The sequence below is a fragment of the Melanerpes formicivorus genome, unplaced genomic scaffold (assembly GCF_026170545.1).
Source record: "Melanerpes formicivorus ecotype bairdi unplaced genomic scaffold, bMelFor1.0.p_v2 SCAF_7, whole genome shotgun sequence".
Classification (NCBI taxonomy): Eukaryota; Metazoa; Chordata; class Aves; order Piciformes; family Picidae; genus Melanerpes; species Melanerpes formicivorus.
In genome coordinates, this window is record NW_027142359.1 from 27,682,950 (window position 1) to 27,708,909 (window position 25,960).

General features: G+C 52.5%; 2 protein-coding genes across 2 annotated transcripts in view; one reads left to right on the forward strand and one right to left on the reverse strand.

Moving 5' to 3' along the window:
- Positions 1-23: 23 nt before the first annotated feature.
- On the forward strand, positions 24-3,491 carry UROD (uroporphyrinogen decarboxylase). The gene is given in 12 exon segments (XM_068141594.1): positions 24-90; positions 93-205; positions 208-254; positions 1,031-1,143; positions 1,227-1,306; positions 1,508-1,570; positions 1,665-1,862; positions 2,121-2,282; positions 2,413-2,550; positions 2,695-2,795; positions 2,961-3,027; positions 3,215-3,491. Coding segments are annotated over 12 exon segments (1,314 nt in total). The 3' UTR covers positions 3,380-3,491.
- Positions 3,492-5,763: 2,272 nt separating this feature from the next.
- The window catches only part of ZSWIM5 (zinc finger SWIM-type containing 5), a 107,960-nt gene continuing 87,763 nt past the window's right edge, over positions 5,764-25,960 (reverse strand). The window contains exons 5-14 of the mRNA XM_068141595.1: positions 20,510-20,689; positions 18,069-18,245; positions 14,355-14,501; positions 13,276-13,413; positions 12,509-12,769; positions 11,947-12,082; positions 10,529-10,686; positions 8,217-8,380; positions 7,826-7,907; positions 5,764-7,400 (exon numbers count right to left, since the gene is read on the reverse strand). Coding sequence (XP_067997696.1) covers positions 6,538-7,400; positions 7,826-7,907; positions 8,217-8,380; positions 10,529-10,686; positions 11,947-12,082; positions 12,509-12,769; positions 13,276-13,413; positions 14,355-14,501; positions 18,069-18,245; positions 20,510-20,689 — 2,306 coding nt within the window. The 3' untranslated portion in view covers positions 5,764-6,537. The remainder of the gene's footprint in view (positions 7,401-7,825; positions 7,908-8,216; positions 8,381-10,528; positions 10,687-11,946; positions 12,083-12,508; positions 12,770-13,275; positions 13,414-14,354; positions 14,502-18,068; positions 18,246-20,509; positions 20,690-25,960) is intronic.

Consider the following 25,960-nt stretch of genomic DNA (forward strand, 5'->3'; position numbering starts at 1 on the left):
CGGTGGGGCGGACGTAGAGCAAGATGGCGGCACCCGTACCGTGTACGGAGGGACGAGAGGCAGGGCAAGATGGCGGCGTACGGAGAAGTGGGAAGCTGGACAGGATGGCGGCGTGCGGAGAGGCGGGACCACGACAAGATGGCGGAGCCGGAGGGGCGGGGCGGGGGCGGGCCGGGGCGGGACACGCCGACCGGGGAGGCAACGGTGGGGCAGGTGGAACGGAGCAGGAGAATGGAGGGCGGCGAGCGACTCCTGTGAGTAACCGGGACTGGGGAGGACAGCGCATCCCGCATGAGGGACACTGATGTGGCCCTGGACACGGTGCCCTAGCGCTTGTGTCCTGTAATGGGAACTGGCGTGGCCCTGGGAGTACTCTGCTGGCGCCAGAGTCCTGCAATGGGGTCACTGGTGGGATGTTGGGAGGCTGGTCCTGCATGAGGAGGCACTGAAGATAGTGATCCTGTGCTGAGACGGATCAGCAGGGCCACCGATGTGGCAGTGAAGTCACTGCTCTCACACTGGATGCTCTGAGGACTTTGTCCCAGTCGCCTCCGACTGTCACATCAGGATGGCGCTGGCCGTCCCACACGGCTGCCTGGGGTTCCCGTCTCAGGGGCAGGCCGGACCCTAGCAGCCCCCCGCGGTTGAGGACAGGTGGTTGCCATCTCGGCCGGTGCCTGTGTCTCAGGGGCTGCACAGCACAGATAAGAAGAGGACCCCGGTGGCAGGGCTGCCCATCCCCGTGCCCCACTGGCCCCAAATCTCTCCAAGCAGGAGCAATTGCGGGCCCTGATAACTTAATCTCGCGGGCACTGCCTCTCTCCGGGAGGGCCCTGCGATCCTGTGCAGGAAAAGGCACTAAACCGCGATGGGGGGGAGCATTTGTCACGTTTGTCACAGCTGAGCGCAAGCCCTTGCCTCTCCAGCTGGGGAGTGGGAACACAACATCGTGACACTTTGCGTCGCAGGGATCTGGCAGGGCACTCGGCCCCCTCGTGGGTGACAACCCTATCTGCTCATTTGTCCACAGCCCCAAGGGCTTCCCCAAGCTGAAGAATGACACGTTCCTGCGAGCAGCGCGCGGGGAGGAGACGGAGCACACCCCGGTGTGGTGCATGCGGCAGGCAGGGCGCTACCTCCCCGGTGAGCAAGTGGGGATGTGTAAGGAAGGAATGGGGAGAGGGACCTGGCGTGCACCCTGTAACGCTGCTGCCGGTCCCTTGCAGAGTTTCGGGAGACCCGAGCAGCACAGGATTTTTTTGCCACTTGCCGGAGCCCCAAACTGTGCTGTGAGCTGACGCTGCAGGTGAGAATCCCTCAAGGCGTGGGTCAGTGCGTCTCCTCTCCCAGCCCAGATGGAGATGGGGAGAAACTTTGGGTCTGACCACCTTGGGTGACTCCAGTAAGTTGTGCAGCCCTTGGGGATCTCACTGCCCTATGTGTGTCCAGGTCCTCCATGGGGAGGGAGTCCTAGCCCCTGGTTAATACTGCTTCTTCCTCTCTACAGCCACTCAGACGATACCCCCTGGATGCTGCTATCATCTTCTCTGATATCTTAGTGGTGCCCCAGGTGAGAGCCATGACTGGTAATGGGGAGTAGCAGCTAGAATGTGGTCTGGGTTTGAGACCACCTCACTCCTTCTTCCGTTCTTCCCTGTCCCTAGGCACTGGGCATGGAAGTTGTCATGGTCCCTGGTAAAGGACCCACATTCACAGAGCCCCTGAAGGAGGTGGAGGATCTGCTGAAACTGCGACAGAAAGTGGATGTGACTGCGGAGCTAGGTTATGTCTTTCAGGCCATCACGCTGACACGACACAGCCTAGAGGGCAAGGTGCCCCTCATTGGCTTTTCTGGGGCACCTGTAAGTGATGTGGCTTCTCCATATGGGCTTCCTAGCAGGGTTTTTCTCCTCTTTCTTCTGGGGTGCCACTGGCCACAACATCTCCAAAGCAGTGGATGCTATAGGAGTACATAGGTGACAGACATTCAATACAGCAGCAGTTAGTTGTGCCCCATGCTCTGAGGTTCTCATGGGTGCTGCTTTCAGCACTGTGCCCAGCATCTCACGTCTTATTCTGTCACCAGCAACCTCCTCACTCCACTCCTCTCCTTCCCACAGTGGACACTCATGTCCTACATGATTGAAGGTGGTGGCTCCACTACAATGGCCAAGGCAAAGAGCTGGCTCTACCGTCACCCCGAGGCAAGCCACCGATTGCTGCGGCTGCTGGCTGATGTCATCATTGACTACTTGGTGGGCCAGGTGGCTGCTGGAGCACAGGTGTGTCCTGGGGCATGGGGGTAGGGCCAGGCAGGAAGGCAGGGATTAGGGATGGGGCAGAGAGGGTCCAGCTTCTGGGAGGTGCAGAAGGAACTGAGGTGTGGTGCTCTCAGCCTCTTGTCCCTGGCAGGCACTTCAGCTTTTTGAGTCCCATGCTGGGCACCTGGGCCCAGAGCAGTTTGAGACCTTTGCCCTGCCTTACATCCGAGACATCGCCCAGGCTGTCAAGAGCAAGTTGAAAGAGGAAGCACTGCCCCTGGTGCCCATGGTGAGTTGGTGCTGCCTGAATCGACCCTGGCATCTGGGGTCTGCTGGAGAGGGATGCATCTGCTGGTACCTGCTTCCTTTGGTCTAGCCCAGGGAGAGAGGCTGGGCCCATGAAGGCATTACTGCCCATCTTCTCCCTCCCCAGATCATCTTTGCAAAGGACGCGCACTACGCACTACGTGACCTGGCCCACGCTGGTTACGAGGTGGTTGGTCTTGATTGGACTATCCGGCCCCAGGAAGCTCGGTAAGTCTGGCAGAGCACTGAAATGTTTGGGCAGCACCCTAGGCCGAGTACCCTGACGTCCTTCTATGAACTGATGGGTCCTGTGTGCCCTGTGCTGGGGGCTGCAGGCACCTGGCTGCCCCCAGCCTCTGCACCACACACACCTCACCTTTCTTCCTGCTGCAGTGCACAGACAGGGAAAGACGTCACCCTGCAAGGGAACCTGGATCCTTGTGCTCTCTATGCACCCAAGGTGAGCCATGGTCATCACCAGCAACAGAGGCTAGTTCCAGCCCATGTTGAAGGCCTCAAGCCTCATTTTCCCTATCTGCAGTGCTGGTTCATGTCCCATCAATGCCCTAGGCTGACTGAGGTCCTGGGGGGTATGGAATACCCTGGGCTGCCTAGGGCTGACGCATGATTTCCCATTGTGCCTGCAGGAGAAGATTGGCGACCTGGTGAAGAAGATGCTGGAAGGTTTTGGGACCCAACGCTACATTGCCAACTTGGGCCATGGCCTCTACCCTGACATGAATCCAGAGCACGTTGGTGCCTTTGTGGAGGCTGTGCATGCTCATTCACGCCACATCAACAAGCACAGCTGAGCCTGGGGCATGGGGACAGGACTCTGGTTTGGGTACAGTCACCTCAAGTACTGTGTTGTCACAGGGCTTGCTTGAAACTGGGCTGCAGCATTAAACCAGCACCTTTTCCACAGCAGCTGTGTGGCTCTGGCTGGGGCAATGGGGAACTGCACAGTCCTGCAGGAGATGGGCAGTGATGGTAGCATGGCAGTGGGACATGTGAGATGAAGGGGAAACCCTGAGCCCCATCCTGGGGGTCAGAGTGGGAGTGAAGGGAAAGTGTGTATGGGATGCCTCTTCCTACCAGGCTGCACAGTGTTATGGCAACAGCCTGTGGGACACGATGTGAGCCCAGAGCACAAGAGGCATATCCTGCCACTACAGATGTCCTCAGCCCTGCTGAGATGGGCTGCCTGAGACTGGCAGGGTCAGAGAGCTCACAGCCCACCAATGCCACAGTCCTGCTCATCCGCCCATCAACCCTATATGGCAGACAGCTGGACATGTGACAGGAGCCTTCTAGACACTAGCACCACCAGCACCCTGATACAGGGGTGGGGATGGCAGCAGACACCATGACCCTAGCACCACCATCACCCTCCTCCAGCTCACAGAGAAGCTCTTAAGGACCATCCTGTTGGTCCTGGAGATCTCTCTGCACAGGATCTTATCTGATCCTCAGGACCAAGCCTGCCTGGGGCTCCACAAAACTTGCAGAAAGCAGCCTAGGGTGGTACTCAGGACCCCTGGGTTGTGACTGTGCCACCCCACTGTACACTGCAGCATACTCATTGCAGGCCAGGCTGGCTGGAGGAGGGATCAAGACATGGGCACCACCAGAACTGCTCTAGGCAGGAACCTGCTGGTGCTGAGCATGGCACACCCTGAAGCAGCCAGGGTGCCTTGCCTCTGCTCTTGTCCTCCCACAGGGCTCAGGAGTTGGGTACCACAGGGGGCTGTGATGCCACTTCCTTCCTGGAGCTCTGCCTTCCTGGAGGCTGCCCGTCAAGTGTAGTGACCTCTCCATCTTCAGAGAAAGGCAGTAGAGATACAGGCAGTAATGTTCATCCCTTTTATTATTAAACATCAGATGAAGAGGTCGCACACACACATACACACACACACGCAGAGAAAAAAAAAGGGAAAAAAAAAGGGGGGGAGGAAAAAGAGAAACAGACTGGTTGAAGACCGCCCTTTCGGTGGCAACACACCGAGTACAACTGGTTTCCTGGCTGGAGCATGGACACAAGTCACTTACCAAAAAAAAGAAAAATCAAATCAGAAGTCAAACCAGACAGCAGATAACTAGCCCACGTTCTCTAACTACAAGTCACCACCCAGACTGACCTTGGCCCCCCCCCAGCCCTCCCAACCCGCTGGCAAAGAAATGAATCAAAACCCAAGAGCTGCCAGCCAGGGTCTGTAGTCTGCCCCCAGCACGGGGCAAAGCCAGGAAGGGCTGAGTGCCGGCCGAACCATGGAGCTGGGAAGCAGAACACTGGGGAGGCAGCACATCTAATGCCGGCCTCACCTCCCTCCCCGGGAGCCAGGCAGCCCCGGTGCCCTCGCCTGCCCAGGCACCTCACACCCCTGTGCCCGCCAGCTGCGCACAACGCAACGGGCTCACGTCCTCCATCACCAGCATCCGCGGGGGGGTCCGAGCGAGTTGCCCCGAGTCCCTTCCTTTGCTGTCCTCGAGCGCCGCGCTGCCGCTCCTCCTTCCTTCCGTCCGTCCGTCCATCCCAGGGCCGCGAGCAGAGCGGACGTTCGCCTTCCCCCGACACCCTTTCTTTGCTGCCAACAACGCTTGTGGGAACCTGAGAAACGTTCGCCTGGTGCCTCCTCCTCCTCCTCCTCTTTCTTTTTTTGTCTGTGGTTTTTGTGTGTGTCTGTCGGTTTGGGGTTGTGGTGGGGTTGGTTGTTTTTTTTTTTTGTCGTTTTGTGGGGTTTTTTTGTGTGTTTTTTAAATAATATTTATAATAATAATAATAACAATAATAATAATAATAATAATAGCAATAATAAAAATAATCGCCCCAGCCCCTGACAATTTCAAGTATCCCCCAAATAAAAGACAGAATTATAAATAATTATAACTTTACAATTTAATAATTGACACATATACTATAGTATTTACAGTATCATAAATGCTTTTTTTTCTCTTTTTTTCCTTTATTTTTTTTTCCTTTATTTTTTCCTTTATTTTTTCCTTTATTTTTTTTTCCTTTATTTTTTTTCCTTCCATTTTTTTTCCTTTCTTTTTTTTTCCTTTTTTTTTCCTTTCCTTTTTTTCTTCTTTTTTTTTCCTTCTTTTTTTTTTTTTTCCTTCTTTTTTTTTTTTTCCTTCTTTTTTTTTTTTCCTTTCTTTTTTTTTTTCCTTCCTTTTTTTTTGGTCTTTATATTTTTGTCTTTTTTTTGTGGTTTTTTTTTTTTTGTGTGTGTGTGTGTGTTACTTTTTTTTTTTTTTTAAGTAAGCAATCCCTGAGAACAGTTACTTTTAACTTGGTTTTTTTTTTTTTGTTTGTTTGTTTTTTATTATTGAAGGATCTTCACAAATAAAGAGGAGTTTGCACGTCTCGGGCGGGCGGGAGAAGCGCGCTCGGCAGTCGCTTTCGGTGACGCGTGAGGTTCTAAGTGTCGCGGGTTTCTCTGCTTCCTCTTCTTTCCTTTCCCTCTTTTTACTCTCATTCATTTATTTGTTTTTAATCACCCAGGCCATTCTAACCGACTTTTGCACTTTGCAACCTTCAGATCCCTCCAGCGACTGCTTCCTTCAGGAAAGAGGTATTAGATTTCCAGGTTAGCTTTTGGTATTGGCAAAGGGAGGGGGCAAGGGCTTGAGCGAACCATCCTTTTTCTTTTTTTCCCCGTGGTTGCCTTTTGGTTTGTGCCCAAGGAATCTCTGGATCCTCTCAAAGTGTGTGAAATGGTTAAATCCAAGACAACAAAAAAAAAAAACAACCAAAAAAAGTAAAATTAAAAAAAAAGAGGGGGGGGAGGAAAGAAAAAGAAACAACAACAACAACAAACAACGAAGGAAAAAAAAAGAAGAAACAGAAGACCAGAACAGAGCAGCCTCTGCTGATGGGGGTAAGGTGATCTCTGCTTCCTTCCTTCTTCTCTCCCGAGTCCCCATGCTGCGGCCAAACCCTGCCAGTGAGCGTGGTGGGGACCAGGGCTCACCCAAACCGTTCCCGCACCAGCAGCATCAGTTTTTTCTTGCCTTTATAGATTTGTTTGAGATTGTCAATGAACTGGGCGAACTGTATGTGCCCGTCCTGCGCCAGGAGGAAGGTCTCCCTGGCCTTGCTGAGGAACTCAATGAACTCCCCGTAGTGCCGTGGGCTGATGTGAGTGAGCCGGGAGTGGGTGGTGTTGATGTAGGCGCTTATCGTCGCGTCCAGCAGCTGCCGCAGAGGGGCTTTGTCGGTGGACATCAGCTTCCCCGAGTTCCTGCGGCCGGGGATGCCGGCTAGCCCCGGGGCCGTCATGGTGCAGCGGCGAAGGATGTCCGAGAGCACCGTTGCACAGTGCACGCTCTTCACCACCAGTGGGATGATGGCCGCCAGCTCATTTTTGCCCAGAGAGTGGCTCAAGGCGCAGGCCCAGAGCACATCATTGATGGCTGGGTGTGTGTCCTGGTTGTAGGCCAAGTTGAGATGCGTCATGGCCAGGGAGGCCAATTTGAATGCCCGGAGTGGGTAGCCCCGGTGCTCCATGTAACGGGCGATGGTGAAGAGCTGGGTGTAGGTCATGCCGGTGGAAGCAGCGTCGATGACGATCTGGTAGGCGGTCTCAAAGGCGATGTGGTCCTTCTCACAGAGGGTCAGGGCAGACAGGGCGCAGTTCTGCGGGTCCTTCATGGCGCACTGCAGGGCCAGGGTGCGGGCGCAGCTGGCCAGCTCTTCCCGCTGCGGGTAGTCTAGGCTCAGGCGCAGGATGGTGTTGTGGGACATCACTGTAGCTGCCACAATGCTGGTGGCTTCCGTGGGAGTGAATAGCGAGTACCAGCTCTGCAAAATGCTCACCAGGGCCCTCACCCCTGCAAGAAAACACTGTGGTTAGGGCACAGCCCTGGAGCTTAGCTCAAACCATGGGGCTCCTCTGAGTCCTGGGTGTTTGGAGCTGGTGCAAAGTCAGTCTGCAGGAGTTGTGAACTGCTGCCTCTGCCCCAACAGGAACAGGGCACAGTGGGACAGTGAGAAACTACTCTCTGCTGACATGTTACAGGGCACAGCAAACACTGCTGGCCTGACCTGAGTACAGGGGACCTAAATCCAATCCTAAACCTGTCTATTGCTGTGGCCCCAGCCCTGCTAGCTGGTGCTCTGAGGTGCATCCAGTTACCCAGGAAGAAATGGGAGACTCAGGAGAACTCAAGATGCCCAGAGCTACGAATGAACCTAGAATCTCTTTTCCCACCCGCTCTTGCCACATGCAAGCTGGACCCCTCAGCAAGGCACTCACCCACTTCAGTAGCACACGTCACCAGCCACCTCACCATCTCCCGCCGCCGCCAGTTGAGGGTGGACAGGGTCATGCGCATCACCTGTGAGGCAAACTCAGCATTACCAGCTGCCCCACAGGGCTCCAACGAGGCCACCCAAGACAGCAATATTCTCAAAAAGTCCCTGTGGCCTGGCTGGATGCTCACTCCCCAGCACTGCCTTGCTTCCACCCAAACTGCAGCAGGTACACGGGACTCCCCAGGGCTGAGCTTCCCTGTTAAGGGCCATGCAGGGATGAATTTACCCTGTCCATGGGGGACCGCCTGCTTGGTGGAAGACCATCGCCAATGTACTGCTGCTGCAGCACAATGGGATAAAAGGGCATCAGCACCCCCAGTGCCATCCCATACCTGGAGCCCCAGCTCCAGCGCCACATTGAGCAGCGTTGTGTCTGAGTTGCTGTCGGCTGGCGTGGCGATCTTGAATGCATCCTGGGCCAGCTTGAAGATCAAGGAGGAGGAGTGGATGTTCTTCTGGATGGCCTCCAGTACTGTGCGTAGGCGCAGCATGTCTCCTGGGTGGAGGTACAAATGGTCAGATGGCTCAGCCTCCCCCAACCTTGCCCTCAAGCCCCATGTCCTGTCTGCACTGAGTGGTGAACATGGTTCAGCATGGTTAGGCCCCCTTGCACATGCATGTGGAGAGATGCACAGGGATGCCAGATCAGGTTCTGCAGTTGAACAGCAAAATAGGGTGTCCTCCCCAGGAGGTGACACATCCTACAGCACCTGTCCTTGTTCAAGGTCCTCCTCTCACAGGGAGGACAAGCAACCCAAGTGATCCCAAGCATATTTATGAAGCATCAGCAGACATCTCCAGGCTCCTGGATGTTCCACCCCAGGCTCAAGTCTGACAGCTCTAGACCAGATTCTTCCCAAAGGAGGGGATTTGGGGAGATGCCCAATGCTGAATGGCTGCAGAAAGGTCTCCTCTTAGAAACATCATAAATAAGAGGGGCTGTTTGCTGCACACACACTCTGTCTCATAAAGTCCCTTCCTTCTGCAAGACTAGAAAAGGCTGGGCCGCTCACTGTGGCTTGGTTCTGCATCACCCAGGTTAGGCACAAATCTCTCATGACTGAGAAAGAGTGAGATACTCCCAAAAATGAGGGCTCCTGGCACAACACCAACTGATGATAGTGGATCTCCTGCCACAGGAGACCAAGGGTGCTATAAGGATACATGATGGCAGTGGCAGACAGGGCAGGACCTTGGAGGAGGGACCCATCAAGGCATATAAATGATCCTACATCTGGATTGGGGAATCCTCCTATCAGCCCCCGTGGGACACAGGGTAGGGAGAGGACCTCTGACATGTATGCAGACGGGAGATGTCAACAAGCCACAGCAGGTCTCTCTGCCTAGCTGTTCCGGAGTCATGTTTCTAGTCCCATAGTCATGAAACTGTGAACAGATGAACCTCATGCACAGAAAACCAAGTAACACAGAGCAGTGTGAAAAACCTTGAGCTGCACTTGGGCACACAGAGGAATCTTGGGTGACTAATAGCTAAAGATATCACCTGCCACCCACAGGAGCCGCTTGTGCTGCCATCAAAAGCCAGCCCTCCCTGAAACAATTTGCGGGGGCATGGGCAGGAGAGACTGTGAGGACACAGGATCACATCAGGACATGCTGCAGCAGGGGAACACCCAGGGAAGGGGATGATGGGAAAAATATACATAATCCAAGGGCCCTAAACCCCTGGCATAAAAACCTCATCCCCATTAAGGGCTGGAAGGGAGAGGAAACTAAGGATAAGCCAGGTACCAACACTCCATCAGGGCACTGCAAGGCAGGGGCAGGATGCCATCAGCCCTAGAAAAACAGCCAAGAGGAGGAAGGCTGGAAGGAGAGAAGAGGCTGCTGAGGCAGTGAGGCTGGAGCTTTCTGACAGCTCATTTACTTTCCACCTTACTAGGGAAGCAGCACCTTCCCCATCAAGATGGCAGCACCAAGGGCTAGGAAGCTGCCACAGATGGTGCAGGAGAGTAGCAGGCAACGATAGCTGCTCAGTTCTCTGGCCCTCATGGGACACAAGGCTCTCACTGTCCTGGTGGGGCTGGTTTCTGGACACAGAAATGTTTAATGAAAAGCTTGTGCTCACCTTCATTGTTGTGCCTGGGCAGGAACCAAATAGGCCTGAGAGACCAGCTTGCAGCTGGGACTCTGGTTTCCCACCCAGCACAGCTGTCCCCATCTCCATCTCTGCCAAAACCTACATGTGCTTTGGTGCACAGGGAGGTCTTTTCCCTCCTACAGCTTGTGTAAGATCATTACCACAAGGCAGGAAAAGAAAAAGCAGAGGTAGAAAGAGAAGCAGCTTCAAACTGAACTATGGGATGAACTCATGACACATCTGGCAGGGCAAGCTGATCTGGCAGCTGACCATGCTGCAGGATAGGCATGGTCCCACATCACCCAGAGGCATTACCCAGGATCTGCAGCACTGTGGCTGGCATCCCTGCAGGCTTGCCTGCAGCTCCTGGGAACCCCCAGTTCTGCCCTATGAGAGCACAAGGTTTGAGGCCCTCTGGGAAGAGAGCAGCTGGCTGCCAGTGGGGCACTCAACCATTCTCTGCCAGTTCAGAAGGGAGTGGAAGCAGAAGCTCCCTCTTTTCTGCAGAAAAATCTCTTGGATGCTGTTGTCCTTGCCACCAACCCTTGGCTGCTGTGAGCATGGTGGAGGCCAGCTCGCACTGCTGCGACTCCAGGTGCCCCAGGGTGAACCAGCGCGGGTATCTGCTGGGGACCACCGAGACTAGGTGGTGGGGGTGAGTCACGTCACCGCTTGGTGCTGTGGTCTCCAGGACAGGCAACCTGAAGAACAAACAGGAGGAAGCAAGATCAGAGCCCTGCCCAACTCTGGTTTTGTACCCTCTGCCCAAGGCAGCAAGGCAAGGCATGGTCTGCCTGTAGGCAGCTGCCTGCAGCATTGCCTTTGAAAGCATCCTGCTGCCGTGCATGTGTGGTGGCTCCTGAGGCTGCATGCTCAACACATGGGCACAGGGATCAATTTGAGACCAACTTGAAAGGAGGAGAATGATCCATGAAGTGATTTATAAACTTGTAAGGAGAAGCACAAGCCTCAGGAAAGAAGAAAAGAAAGAAAAAACCGAGAAGGCGGCAAAATCCCTCCTCCCTCCTCACTCCTTTCATGTCAGAGCACCCAGCAGAACTCTTGGCTTTATCATCTGGTTCTTTTTAAAACGCCCAGTTGTCATCAGCACATTTCCCCAAGGCCCCCACAGCCGGTTTGGGTTACCCGCTCTTGTGGGGTTATCTAAAAGCCTGGAAAGCTCAAGGGAGGAAGAAGGTAAGGAAGGGGAGCAGGAGTCTCGCATCACAGCCATGGCGACACCACCAAACTGGTTCTTAAACCTCTGAGTTGGTGTTGGTGTCACTAACTTGATGGCCAGTCAAGGTCTTCAGGAGGCAAACTGTCCTCCTGGACAGGGAGAATATTCAGCTCTTTGCTTTCTGCATGCACAGGCTTAGGGTACTCATGAGGCAGCAGAAGCCCAACTTTCCCAGCCCAGGTCAAGTCAGAGAGATCCCAGCACAGGAGGTCCCAGCCAGGAGCACAGGATGAGTGTTAACAGATGGTAACTCTGCTTTCCACCCAGCTCTGAAACATCCTGGAGCAAATCATCTGCCCATCTGTGCTGGGATAAAAAAGCCCTTCCTATGGGCAGGGAGGGCTGCAGGGTGCCAGAGGCCTGACAGACACAAAAAAGATGACAGCATCATGCCTGCCTGCAACCTGCTCCAGCAGATGACGTCTGACACCAGGACAGGGGCATAGTGGTCCAGCCTGTGGCAAGGGACTGGTCAGAAAGCACTGGACCTGCAGACATTACTGAACCCATACAAATCCCAAACAGAGAGCAATTGTCTCTGCACTGCTGCTTGGTGTGTGGGCAGGCCTACATAATACACAGGACAATCCTAGGGATGGCAGGCTCCAAGCCTGCCTCCAACTCTCATCCCTGCTCCAAGGCTACAAAGTGTTCTGGCCTCCTGTTGGAACACAGGAGAGAGGCAAACCCAAGGCAGAGACAGAGTAAGACATGCACCAACCTCATGGCCCGCAAAGCCAGCTTGTATGCCAGGTCTGCATCGTGGGGGAGCAGGGCTGAGAACAGGTATTTGGCGAAGGTGTGCATGGGGACGCTCTCACGGTGGATGACTTCTCCCAGGCCACTGAAGGGACCACCTAGATGGAAGCAGAGTTCATCAGCCATAATTAGCACAGCAGGATCTGTGGCTGGCATTTGCACCATCCCAAAGTCTTGAGGATCTGCTCAGCAGCTCTCTGGTGTGTAACTCAACTTGGATCCAGGGTAAAAGGCTGCTCTTTCCTTTTCTATTAAAACCTTTCACGTTCAGAAACTGAGGCCACACTCTTAGTACCCCTCTCTGTACTGAGGGGTACTGAGGCAGTCTTGCTACAGGGACATCAGCAAACCTTTGCTTTACCAGATGATGGGGCAGAGCAGACATCCTACAGACTCAGCATCACATGGACAGAGAAGCAGCCAGGCCAGGATCAACCAAGCATAAACCTTGGAAAGGGGACCCCAGAGATGTTATCAACACTCAGCTAAGACACAGAAACCAGACAAATGGGCCAAGTCCCCACCTTCCAGCAGCAAGATGCACTGCTTCCGCAGGGTCTGCACCAACACGGGGTCCAGCTCCAGGTCCTGAAGCCGGGCAATGATCTGCTCCTCATTGCGGCACACCTTGTCCTGGGCATAGAGCCCTTCCGGCATCACTCTCTGCTGACCCATCCCCATCAGGGCCACTTCTAAGGCCAGTGACAGGTAGGACTCGCCACTGTCTTGGCTGCCAGTTGCAATGGGCACATGTTGATACACTGGGGGCTTGGAGTCCCCAGCATCTGGAAGAAGAGGAAAGAGATGAAGCAGGGTTAGAAGATCTGTGTAACAGGCAGACCCACATCAGAAAACAAACAAACCCTCTCAGCTTCAGAAGAAAGCCTGCTGCCTGCCCTCAGACACTCTGAGATGACGGATAAAAGCTCCCTGCAGGGGATACAGACTTCACTCTCCTTCCTGCTCTCACTTGCACATGCAAGAGGCGTAAGACAAGTGCAATAGGGTGCACTGGTCTCCTCCAGGGCCTTCCTGTGGGCCAGCACACCTCAGCCCAGCTCTGCTAAGCCACTCTCCTGCTCTGGCTGCAAACCCTGGGACTGGGAAAACTCAGGGCCACTAGCTCCCTGCCTCTGCACCACCGCTCTGCCTTGGCTGCTCCTGCAAATATGAAGAGAGAGGAGGTTCAGAGTCTGGGAGTCCCAAGCCCCAGACCTGCACCCAGGGTCTGCTTGCTGTGCTTGGTTCAGCTGCAGCCACTGGGAAGGGAAGCGGGAGGAGTCCTCAGTACCTGAAATTTCAAGGCAATTTTCCTCTTCTAATCTACAAGCTTCGGTCAGAGTGAGAAAGAGGCAGCCAATGGGGTTCAGAGGGTGGCCTACCCAGCCCTCCAAGTTGGTGATGGTTGTTGCTCCTCGCTGCAGCAGTTCTGCAAGAAATGGAACAGAACAATAATAAAAGTGAGGTATTTGAAAGAGAGGTTCTACACCCAGAGAAGTTTCTGAGCACACAGGCCCCTTCTTATCCCATGGGAACCTCCAGGGCCAACTCTGGCATGGTAGCTTAGGAGCAGCTCTCAGCAGCCAGCATAGCATGCACACTGCCACAGACATCAGGGACAGCAGGTACCCAACAAAAAAAACGGTACCCCTAAGGCCACAGAAGAACAGCAGCTCATTCTTTGTTCCAGGAGGGCACAAGGGACTGAGGAGTCCCAAGGTAAGGTCTATAAAGTCAGACTTCCAGTTATGGACTCATTTGCAATGGGTATCCTGAATGTTTCTGAGAACACAAGCTGAAATCTCTCCAGAGATCACAGGCTCCCAGCCTTAATAGCTCCATCTTTTGATGGTCTCAAGCTGACTGAGCTAGCAAGCTCCAGGAGTCTACTGACCACTAAGAGCACTGCAGTAACTGACCTCAGCTCCCTGCCAACTTCAACTGCAGAAGAAGAAATACTGGGCATGCCTTCTGGTACAATTCACTCAGCAAATGCAAGGTGAAGCCAGTTATGGCAGCTCTGCAAACAAGCAGCAACTCTTTAATGAAAGAATCACTTGCATGTGCAATCCTTATAGGCAACCAGACGTAGGAACAGTGGGAACAAGAACATCCCTACTTCAGCAGCCTGAAGACAGCACCAGGGCACCTGTGTCCTTAGCATATGTGTACCAAGACAGTTTGTCTCAAGCAATCTGATGCATCAGTTTGTCTTTCCAGGGTCCAATTCCATACAGCGCTGCACACTGTCAGCTTCTGCCACTCTGGAGAGGGCAGCGCTACTCTCCCAAGGTGGAGAAGACATCCTCAACCCATTGGGACACCCCTGATAGACCTCATGGGACACCTCTCCCATAGCTCTACCCATACCTTTTTTCTGATGCTTATATATTTCCAGCTGCCTTTGCTGCTGCAGTCGCAGGGTGTTGATTATGGCAACAGTTAGTCGGAGAGCTTCTCTGGGATAGCCATGGGAGCGCAGGGCATCCACTCGAGCGCAGGCTGTGGGGACGTGTTCTGCAAGGCAAGGACGAATGCAGGGACGTGGCTGAGCCAAAGCAGGATGAAAATCCATGGGAAGGTTCTTATGGAGGGAGAGAACCTGGCAGCATCAGCCTTCAGGGCATCTTCTTCCATTGATATTTCCCCATTTCCTAGCTAAATTCCTGCTCCTTGCTTTGAGTCCCTTTCTCCCTGCTCCTGGCAGGGATACCTCCCAGGAATATTAACTGGATTCCTACCACACTCAACCCACAGCAGCCATGTCAGTACCTAAATCCCCATCTCCACAAACCTCACCCAAAGAAGGAAGCATTTCCAAGGTGGCATTGTTGCAGTACAGCAGCTCTGAACACAGGCTGAGACAACCTGCTGCTCAGCTCTCCTAAAACCTGCACACCTTACGACAATTTCTCTCATCGCTGTGCACCCAAACACTTCTTGGCGTCTCATCCAACACTTTCCCCTGCTCTCAGGGGACAGGTGATGACACATGGGGTGAGGCTGTGCATCCAGCAGTGCACTGGTGGCACTGGCAGATATGGGGTGATGTTTTGAATGGCTTTCTTAACACCTCCACGGAGCCAGCTCTGCAGACCTCCCATCTTTTCTGCAGCTCTCCTACCTGGTGCTTTATTATTAGGAACAGTTGCATGAACCCCTCCCCTACCAAGACTCACAGTTGCTTAGGAATTCATCTGCTCCTGCTGCTCATTGCTCACCTGAAATCACAAGCAACTGTGGAGAGGATTATGACTGAATGAGAAATTAGCAGAAGCAGATGACATGACAGACTGCATAACAAGCAGCAGAAATCCCATTTTCTTGCAAAATGTCCTACCAAGGTGGAAGGGGAAAAAAAAGGCAAACACAGAAGATATGAAATTGTGGTAGAGGGTTAACTTCTACTCCTGCCAAGAGCTCAGAAAGCTTTGCAAATGCAGGCAACCACCTCCACAAATGGGGTTTCCATATCCCAAAGGCCACTCACAAGGAATACACAAGAGGTTTCAGAACAAACACATCTGTAAAAGAGCTTCTTGTTGCTCCCTCTATTCTCTGTGTTACAGTTTGAAGGGGGAATTTTAGCCTAGTCCCTGACTGCAAAGACTGAAAGTAAAATAAATTACCATTAGACATACAAGAACAATAATGATAAAGTCTATATAATTCATCGGATTGCTAATGGGAATGTAGAGCAGAGGCATGAACAGTTCTCTCTCTTTTCTTCTGTCACTTCTGCTTGCAACTTTTCCTCTCTCTCTCTCTCTTCTTGTGGCCTTGGCCAGGTTATCCCTGTTTTGACTACTGTGTGAGGTAATGGGAAGCAGAGAGGGAGCGGGGGAAGAGGTGGACGGCTCCAGGGGGGGTCTGAGGAGTTTCTGTGCTTATAAATTGTAAATATATATATATATATAGTGCATATATTGTCTGTTTTGTACAGATTCATTGCATTTCATATTTCTAGCTTTCAATTTGCTTGTAAATACAGAATCACAGAATCAACAAGGTTGGAAAAGATTTCAGAGATCATCAAGTCCAACCTAATACCTAACACCTCATGACAGCTAAACCACGGCTCCAAGTGCCACATCCAATCCTTTTTTGAACACTTCCAGGGATGGTGACTCCACCACCTCCCTGGGCAGCACATTCCAAAGGCCAATTACTCTTTCTGTGAAGAACTTTCTCCTCACCTCGAGCCTAAACTTCCCCTGGCACAGCTTGAGACTGTGTCCTTTTGTTCTGTTGCTGGTTGCCTGAGAGAAGAGACCAACCCCCATCTGTCTACAACCGCCTTTCAGGTAGTTGTAGAGGGCAATGAGGTCACCCCTGAGCCTCCTCCTCTCCATGCTAAACAACCCCAGCTCCCTCAGCCTCTCCTCATAGGGCTGTGCTCCAGACCCCTCTCCAGCCTTGTTGCCCTTTTCTGGTCACATTCAAGTATCTCAATGTCCTTCATAAACTGAGGGGCCCAGAACTGGACACAGTACTCAAGGTGTGAGTACTGGGGCAGAATGACTTCCCTGCACCTGCTGGCCACACCATTTAGTTATACAGCTCAATAGCTATATAGCTTCATTTGCTTCCATCCCAAACTGAGCTGGTCTGGCAATTTTATGTTGGGGGATAATTTCAGCCCACCACAATTTGCCACATGGATGAAATATTCAGCTTCTCGCTGAATTCATCACTGGAAGCTGCTGAGGACTCACACTCCTTGGCCAGCAGTGAGAGCCTGCAAGGTGCAACAAAGCAAAAGGGCAAAATCCAAAAATCGTGGCAAATACATTAGAAAAATAACATGCACCAAACCAGCTGGGCCAAAGGGCTTGCCAGAACCCAGACAACTCTAGGGACAGGGGAGCTGGGGATGCCACATCCCTGCTAGATGGAGTCCATGGAAGTACTAACCCACCACTGCTGCCTGCGGCTGCAGGGCTGAGGAGACCTGATGCCTGCAGCTAATCTCTTCCCAGAGCAGAAATATATCCAGTATATTCAGTATTCCTAAGGTTGGAAGAGACCTCAAAGATCATCGAGTCCAACCTGTCACCACAGACCTCATGACTAGAGTAGGGAGGACACTACTGCCCACTGCAGGCTTGAACTCACGACCTTCCCATTAAATGTCCCCTCCTGCTCTAGCTAAGCTAGCAGAGGTGTACCAGTAGCCTCCATGGGTACTTTTTCACTTATCTCCTGGCCTTAATAGAAACTTAGTGCCTTCCATTCCAGAAACAGTATGTCTGGATGGCTTTAAATAGTCTCTTCCCATTTGGCTGGATGATGGCAGACCCTGGCTCTTGGAGTGGACCAACAGTGCAGTGGTGGGTTTTGAGCTGTTCTATGTCCATGTATTCGCCTCTCAGGTTGTAGGGATGAGGCACTCATCCTCTTCAAGTTGTAGAGGGCTTGTGTCCCCCATTTTGGAGTCAGTCTGAGGGATGACAGATACACCAGGCTTCCCCAAGCCCTTATCTCACTCCTTGCCATCCCAGCCATGTAGTTGGCAAGGGTCTGCAGATCTGCCCAGGGTCATGATTTTGCTGTAAAGAAGTTGTATGGCTTGACCTACATGGACTAAAGGTCTACAGCAAATGATGGTACTGGACTTGACTGGTGTAGTATGCCTTAAGCTCACAAAAGGCTAATTGTCTTTAAGGGAAGACTAAAGAATGTAAGAGCAAGGAATTCAAAATCCAGAGCATAGAGCTGTACTTCCCAGGCAACTTTAAAGGGACTTTGAGCATTCATCCCCTGTACTGTGAACAGTGAGAGCTTGTACTGGGGACAGCCAAACAGTGGCGGGATGAAAGAGGACACAATGAGCCTGGTCCAAGCTGCCCAAGGAGAACCCAGACTGTAAAGATGTGGAGCTTGCTACAAGGACTGTGACTGGAGTGCAGGAGGGTATCAAGTTCTTCTACCCCTCAGGCTGAGGACCAGGGAGGCACTTTCAATGTAGGATAAAGAAGCTTGCAAGGATCCAGGGTGGCAAAGCTTCTCCGATGCCTTGGGTGGTTCTTTCCCACTAGCAACCTTGCCCACCCAGGCCATGCAAGGGGCTGATGATTTGCTTACCTAGCCACAGTGGCTGCCCCTGGGAGTTAAAGAGGAGGCTCTCACCCTCCCGCTGGTAGGAGGGAGACACATAGAAGTCACTGCTAATGATGCGCTGCAGGTGGCTGTCCTGCCAGTGGAGGTCACAGCCCTCGATTGCTCGGGTGAACACAGTTCGTCTGGGCCTGGCCAGGGAGTCTGCAAAGAGAAAAAACATCAGTGCCTTGATAGCACAGGGGATGCCTGTTCTTGCCCCTAGACATGACCTCCCCAGGCAGAGCAACATCTCTACCATGAGAGCAAAGCCCCACCTGTTTGCACCACAGCTGTTTCTGAGCTAAGCACAAGGGCTCTGGCCCCTGAGCTGCAGCAAATTGCTTTTAGATACCTCTGCCCCCCATCTCTGATGGAACTGCCATCTCCTTAGCATTGCTAAGCAGCTGGCTAGAACAGCTGTCTTGACTAGAGAGGTGAGAACAGAGGCAGGGACTGCCCTGCCATTAGCTTTCTGGTGTTAACCCATTGTCACACAGGAGGCTCATGCCTTGACATGTGGCAGTGCATTCCCACACCTGTGACACCCGGTGTGAGGCAGCTGCTGGGGGCCAGCACTGGGATTCCTCAGCACTGCTGCCCTGCAAGCACCACAAGCTCTCCTCTTCTGCTCCCAACACAAAGTCTCAGCTTCACTGAACTACAGCTTCAACACCTGAAGCTGTAAAGGGAACCACAGGAGCATGTCTTATCTACCCCCTGGAAAATGGGGGGAACCATCAGCTTCCAGCAATCTCCTTCTGCTGAGTGAGAGGGCTGGAAAGAAGAAGACAGCATGGTCTAAAACCCCACTGCTGCTTTACAGCAGACGTCTGTGGATCCCTTCAGAGCTGCTCTGTAACTTCACTGACATTTCTGAAGCTATCAAATACTGGACAAGCACTTCACTCTGCCCAGACAGATCAGACAAGTGGTCTGTCAGGAGGAAAAGGCCTGTCTGGATCAATCCTGCTATCACTTCAGCCATGCTGCATCATGAGAGCCGAACACAGCTGGCGGGCTGCAAAATGGGAAGCCCCAAAGGGGATACAACACTGAATGTTAGCTCCTGCAACCCACAAGATGGGCTGAGTTAAATGCCTTCAAGGGGGGAGAACAAAAGGCACTGCTCAAAGCTGGTCCAGGAAGGCTGGATAAACACACTCCAGAAAACAATGGGAACAAGCAATTAGCCTGAATGCTGCAGGCACCCCGAGGTGGAGAGAAATTAAACAGGTGTTCCTACCAACAGAACTGAGCCTGCTCACTTCACCAGGAAGGGTTTCAGGAATCAGCTGTTCTCCTTTCAGTAATAAAAGAGGCTGGCAACAATCTGTGGCACTTTTTGTGTATTCATGAACATTAACCCTGGGACACCTCCAGGACCCATGCTGCTTTCAGTCCTCTGCCTGGAGAGGCAGAAGCACGGGGACAACGGGAGGTCCCTGGCATGTGCTTTGGAAACTCCCCACATGCCTAAAAACGTGCCCCGAATGCCAGAGCAAATCCTCAGCAGAGCTGGGAACACCATGGGGGAGTCCCAGGGCTAGTGCAGGACATGGAACGAGGCCAGGTTTAAATTAAGCTGCTCCCCGAGGATGAACCCAGGGAGGCAGCCAGGGTGCATGGTCCTGGCCACGGCTGGGGTGGGCTGACAGCATGGCCATGCTCCTGAACCAGTGCTGGGGAACTAATCCCACTCAGAAGAGCGAAGTTTCCTTCACAGCATGGCTGCCAGCTCCCTCTCCTCTTCCCATTTTGGCCACACAATACACCAAAGAGCAATTCCAGTGCAGCAGATGGAAGCATGCTAAGAGCAGTAACTTTCAATTAATGTCTGCTTTCAGGCTTAAAGGGATGAAATGCTTCGTCAGGGGTCGAGAAAATATTTTAGCACGAAGGAACAACCCCATGAGTACATTGCCCCATTTGTGCTCTGTGCTTGAACTGTGCTTAACATTCCTGGCTAATGACTTATCTACCACCCGAATCAAAGTCCTGTCACAAGCAAGACTCCAGGACTGAGAAAGCAGCTCTGCATCATCTCCAACTCCTCACTCTCACATTACAGCCCAGGCTTCCAAGCTCAGCTCCACTCCTATTCAAGCAGTGCTGCTTTTCAGTAGAACTCTGTACCCAAACCTGCACAGATTTTTGGGAGTCTACACGCCCTCAAAGTTAAATTGCTTTTAAATGGCCTCTAATTTGATACCAAACACACAGGTGGCTTCACCTGAGATGTAGCAAAGAGCCAAACATTTCTAAGTGTATCTCGAACTGGAGGCTGTGAGGAGAAATGTTTTGTATTCCTGTGACTCCCAGAGACATCACCACCAGGCCGATGCAGGTCTCTCAGCTCTAGGGTGAGTTTTGACTTGATCCAACCTCTGTGGCCACCAGCTGGATTTCCACTCCCCATCCAGACTCACCTTGGCTGTGCCCGGAGCTCTGGGTGAGCGCGTTGGTGATGTTGGGAAGCTCGTTACCGTAATTGCCATCTTCCAGGGGACAGACATCCATCTCGCCCCACTTGCGCAGCTGCCGGAGCCAGCAGGACTTCTCTTCCAGCTTGCAGTGTGGGTTTAACACCACACACACCCACAGCGCCCCTAAACAAAGCCAAGAAATCAAGGAGGCGGCCACCACCACACCAGTGGGGCAAAGCTCTTCTGTTGCCACACTCATCACAAGAGCCTGCAAGGTTCCATTGGCAAACTCATTTCAGCCTAATGCGTGGACCCAGGAGGGGGATTTAGACAGCTTTAAAATAAAAGTAAAACTCCTCTGTAATGAAGCTAAATTATAATCTCTGGAGATGGGGGACAGTGGGGAGGAGGGAAGGAGAGAGTGGCCGTGTACGAATTTGTGAGTGCTTCTGTCTGCCAGGACAAATCTACTGTTTGAACTACACATCAAAAGCATGCTTAAAAACACCCTGGCAAGCTGCAGAGTCTGTATCTCCAAAGACTAACCTGATTTTGATCCTACCCACGTTCCAAGTGCTTTAAAGCCTGCTCCAAATGCTATTTCATCTGCCATTGTTCTTCAGGCCATTTGCATTCAACTACTTAAAAAAGGAGATTTGGTGTATTTTCTTACTTTCCCCCCCCCTTTTTTTTTGTGTAAATCCCCAGCAGCCCCCAGGCTGCAAAGGAAGCTGGATGTTGGCTTGACACCTTGCAGGCAAGATGCACGGTGCAAGTCCTCCAGGTCTTGCAAGCAAAGGTGTCCAGCTGTTAAGATGACCACGCTGGCACCCTCCGGCTCAACTAAGGGACCTTACAGGCCTGAGGATTCTGTCTGCTGTGAGAGGCAAAACCAGGCCACGAACATCCACAGTCATTAAGATTCATCTCATCCCTCATAAGACAGGGCTGATTCTGAGGCTGCTAACCACACTTTGCCAACTTCCCTGGGTCACCCACTGCTCTGAAAAGGGCTCCAACCACCCTGGTTAAGTGCAAATCCACAAATTCTCCTTTTGCTAATTGCATTTCTGCTCAAAATTTCCCTGCAATTCTGTCAGGATACTGCCTGTCCCCTCCCTTGTACTTGCCCTATGGGATTCAATGGCTGCATGCTGGCACAGCTAGTGTGCAGTGTCTCCAGGGATCCCCCTAGGCTGAACAACCCATGCTGAATTGTCACACACCTGAAACACAGAGCTCAGCCTCCCACAGGAGCACCTTCCCCTACCTCTCCTCCATGGGCCCAATGAGAACCTAAGAACCTTCCTTCTCCTGCCCAGCCAGCAGCTGTCCCCCACTTCTCCATCACTCACAGAGCAAAAGTTCCCATTCCAGATTGACAGCCAGCAGCAGGACAGTATCACTCAACACAACTCAGCTGCACGGCGAGGGGATTCCTCCACATGTCCAAATCCCCTCCCTTGCTTGCTGTGTTTTATGCAGCATCTCTGCAGCTGCAGAGGCATGCCATCAAGCCAGGATGGAACTCCAGCACAGGCAGCCAGAGAAGCCAGCCACTGCTCCAGGCAGCACGAGGCAAAAATCAGGCTGAGCAGCAATATCCTGACTCCAGCTCCACTCTGGTGTCTCCTCACTCCTCTGTGTTCTAGCTGAGCCTTGGTGGTGCTTTTCCTACCAGGTCTTGTGGGCATGTTTGGTTCAAATCATTAAGAAGACGTGGAGGCTAGGCACATCCAACTCCTCAGAGCAGCTTGGCTCAGCAGAAGAGATGTCATAGCATCACAATGCAGATGGGGCAGGAGCACTGCATCCGGGAACAGGCACACGAAAAGCAAATTCAGGGACTGAAGATCAGCGTATCTTCAGTGGGCTCCCCAGTTCAAGAGAGATGGGGATGCCAGAGACAGTCCAACAGAGAGCTATGAGGATGATTGCAGGACTTGAACATCTCTCCTATGAAGAAAAACTTAAAGAGACCTGGGACTGTTTAGTCTTGAGAAGGCTGAGAGGGGATCTTACCAACATCTATAAACATCTGAGGGGTGGGTGTCAAGATCAAGGCACCAGTCTCTTTTTGGTGGTGCCCAGTGATAGGACAAGGAACAATAGGCACAAGCTAGAACATAGCAGGTTCCACCTCAACATGAGAAGATGCTTCTTTATAAGCAGGGTGATGGAGCTCTGGAACAGGCTGTGCAGAGAGGTTGTGGAGTCTCCTTCTCTGGAGACTTTCAAAATGCACCTGGATCCATTTCTGTGTAGCCTGCTCCAGGTGATCCTGCTTTGGCAGGGGGGCTGGACTTGATCTCTGGAGGTCCCTTCCAACCTCTCACATTCTGTGATTCTCCTCATGTTGAGGTGAAACCCTCTATATTCAAGTTTGTATCCATTGTTCCTTGTCTTACTGCACACCACCACAAAGAGATTGGCCCCATCCACTTGACACCCACCCCTCAGATATTTATAAACATTGATCAGATCTCCTCTCAAAACTAAACAGCCCCAGGCCTCTCAGTCTCTCTTCATAGGGGAAATGCTCAAGTTCCCTAATCATCCTTGTGGCTCTCTGTTGGACCCTCTGTCTAGATCCCTGTCTCTCTTGAACTGGGGAGCCCAAAACTGGACAGAGTATTCCAGATGCGATCTCACCAGTGGAGTGGAAGAACCTCCCTAGAATTGCTGTCACTTGTGCACAGGCTCCTGCAGGCTCCACAGGGGCTGCATGGACACTGTGTCTTTGAAAAAAATCAGGTCTCAGCTCCCAAAAATGAGTCATAGAATCATACTGGTCCCCAGCTGAGCAGTGGGTGCCTGTGCTTCCTGCTACCCTAAGGCCATAAAACTCCCCCTTTCTTAAGGGTGGCTGTGAGCATTCAGCTCCTGGTGTCGGGCATCCTGGGGCTCTGGATGGATTTGGGCACCCCCTTCTCAGCAGCATTCATGCCTGTTGCCATTTCCCCTCCTCACCAGGGCTGCTTGTGCAGAAAGCAGCCTCAAAGAAGTTTGGCTCACACCTCTGACGGTGCACAGAGCAGCTTGGCTGACATGTGGTAAGGAGACTTGGTGCTCCTGCTGTGCCACCCCCAGGAAGGGGATGTGCCTGCTTGATTTTTGGTTCCCACAGCCCAGCTAAGATACAATCCATGGAAGCCTCATGACTTTGCAGCCTATTTTTGGGAGGCTTCTGAGGAGGCATCTTTTGCCTGCCAAAAAGCTGCGCCCCTGGCCTTTCCCGCAGCAGGGAAGATGTGGTGAGGAGATGGGACAAAGAGGGAAGAGGGATTTGCATCTGTCTCAGCCAGGAAAGTTATCTGGGAGATGGAAAAGAGAGGTTTTTTGAGCCCTATGGTCAAGAGACATCAGCTGACAGCACAAGTGACTCCTGTCCTGAGCCGAAACACCACGCCAGGTCAGACTCTGTGTCTCTTCACACGCTGCAGAAACCTTCATCTGAACTTTCTGATGGCAGGAGGTTAAGTGGGGAACAAAGCAGCAGATCACGATTAAGCTAAGCCTCTAAACAAAAACGCTTTTTGATGACCAGGCTGGGTGCAGGGATGAGGGAGGAAAGGGTTGGAGCCTTCCCTGCTGGCCCCGCAGAGGACAGGCGCTCCCATCCCGCGCCCAAGTTTCCGCGACCATCAAAGAAACTCTCTCGTTTCCCACAGGGTCGCTCCCTGGCTTAATCTGCTGAAATTCCCCACTGTAAACAAGTGGCCGAGATAAATAACCCCGTCTCCAGGCAGATTAAGGTCAGGCTGCACTTCAGCTGGTTTTTGGTCTATTTTTTGTAATTAGGCTTTAATCGTAAGTACTAATGCGCCAGGGCAAATACTCCCACGCCGCAGAGCTCTCCAGCCAGCGGGTCTCTCCTGCAGCTCCCCGGCGGACGGCGCAAGGGCTGCTCAGTTGCCAGCACACGTGGAAGCAGAGGATGCCCTTGTTGGGGGGGTGGGTTTTTGGGTTTGTCTTTTTATTATTACTTTTTCAAATTCATTTGTTTGGTTGGGATTGGGTGGGTGTGTTTGTTTAGGCTCTGAAATCCCGCAAAATCCTTCACATTTTTCCCCCCAGCATAAATCCACAATCTTCTTTAAGGCTGATCTTCTTCCAATCCCACGCAAGTCTGTGATGCAGCCTTCGCTAAAAATCGATGATTAATTATTAAACGTGCCCAAAATAATTTCCACGGGGCCCGTTTTCCCTCTTCCACGTGGCAGGGGAGCTCGGGTCTGTGCTGGGGCTTCCTGGGGCAGCTGGCAACAGGCCCCTCTCACCCCTCCCTTTGGCAGCAGGCAGCTTGGGCATCCGCAGACCATTGGACAATGTGCCTTCACTGCCCTACGCATACCAGCCACCATTTTTTTGTTGTTTTTGGTTTTTTAGGAGTAGAGAATAAACCTTTATTTAGAATAAACCAAACCAGGTTGGAAGAGACCTTCAAGATCATCGTGTCCAACCCATCAACCAATCCAACCCACCTAAACAACTAACCCATGGCACCAAGCACCTCATCAAGTCTCCTCCTGAACACCTCCAATGATGGCGACTCCACCACCACCCTGGGCAGCACATTCCAATGGGCAATCACTCTCTCTGTATAGAACTTCTTCCTAACATCCAACCTGAACCTCCCCTGGCACAGCCTGAGACTGTGTCCTCTTGTTCTGGTACTGGCTGCCTGGGAGAAGAGACCACCATGCGCCTGTCTACAACCTCCCTTCAGGTAGTTGTAGAGAGTGATAAGGTCACCCCTGAGTCTCCTCTTCTCCAGGCTGAGCAACCCAGCTCCCTCAGTCTCTCCTCATAGGGCTTGTGTTCCAAACCCCTCACCAACTTCATTGCCCTTCTCTGGACTCGTTCCAGCAAGTCAACCTCCTTCCTAAACTGAGGGGCCCAGAACTGGACACAGGACTCGAGGTGTGGCCTAACCAGTGCAGTGTACAGGGGCAGAATGACCTCCCTGCTCCTGCTGGCCACACTGTTCCTGATGCAGGCCAGGATGCCCTTGGCCCTCTTGGCTTCCTGGGCACACTGCTGGCTCATGTTCAGCCTACCATCGACCAGTACCCCCAGGTCCCTCTCTGCCTGGCTGCTCTCCAGCCACTCTGACCCCAGCCTGTAGCACTGCATGGGGTTGTTGTGGCCAATGTGCAAAACCCGGCACTTGGATGTGTTCAATCTCATGCCGTTGGACTCTGCCCATCTGTCCAGCCTGTTGAGGTCCCTCTGCAGAGCCTTTCTACCCATTACCTACCCAGAGATGATTTCAGACACCTCTCAATGTTGCTGATGTTTGCTGCTGGTGAACATCACTCCCGGCAGCTCTAGTCCCTCCACGCCACCACCCTCCCTTGAAAGGGATGCTCTATTCCTACAGTAAATGCTACCCAAGACCATGTCACCATGTTGGTCACATAGACAGTGGCATTGAGTGCACCCTCAGCAAGG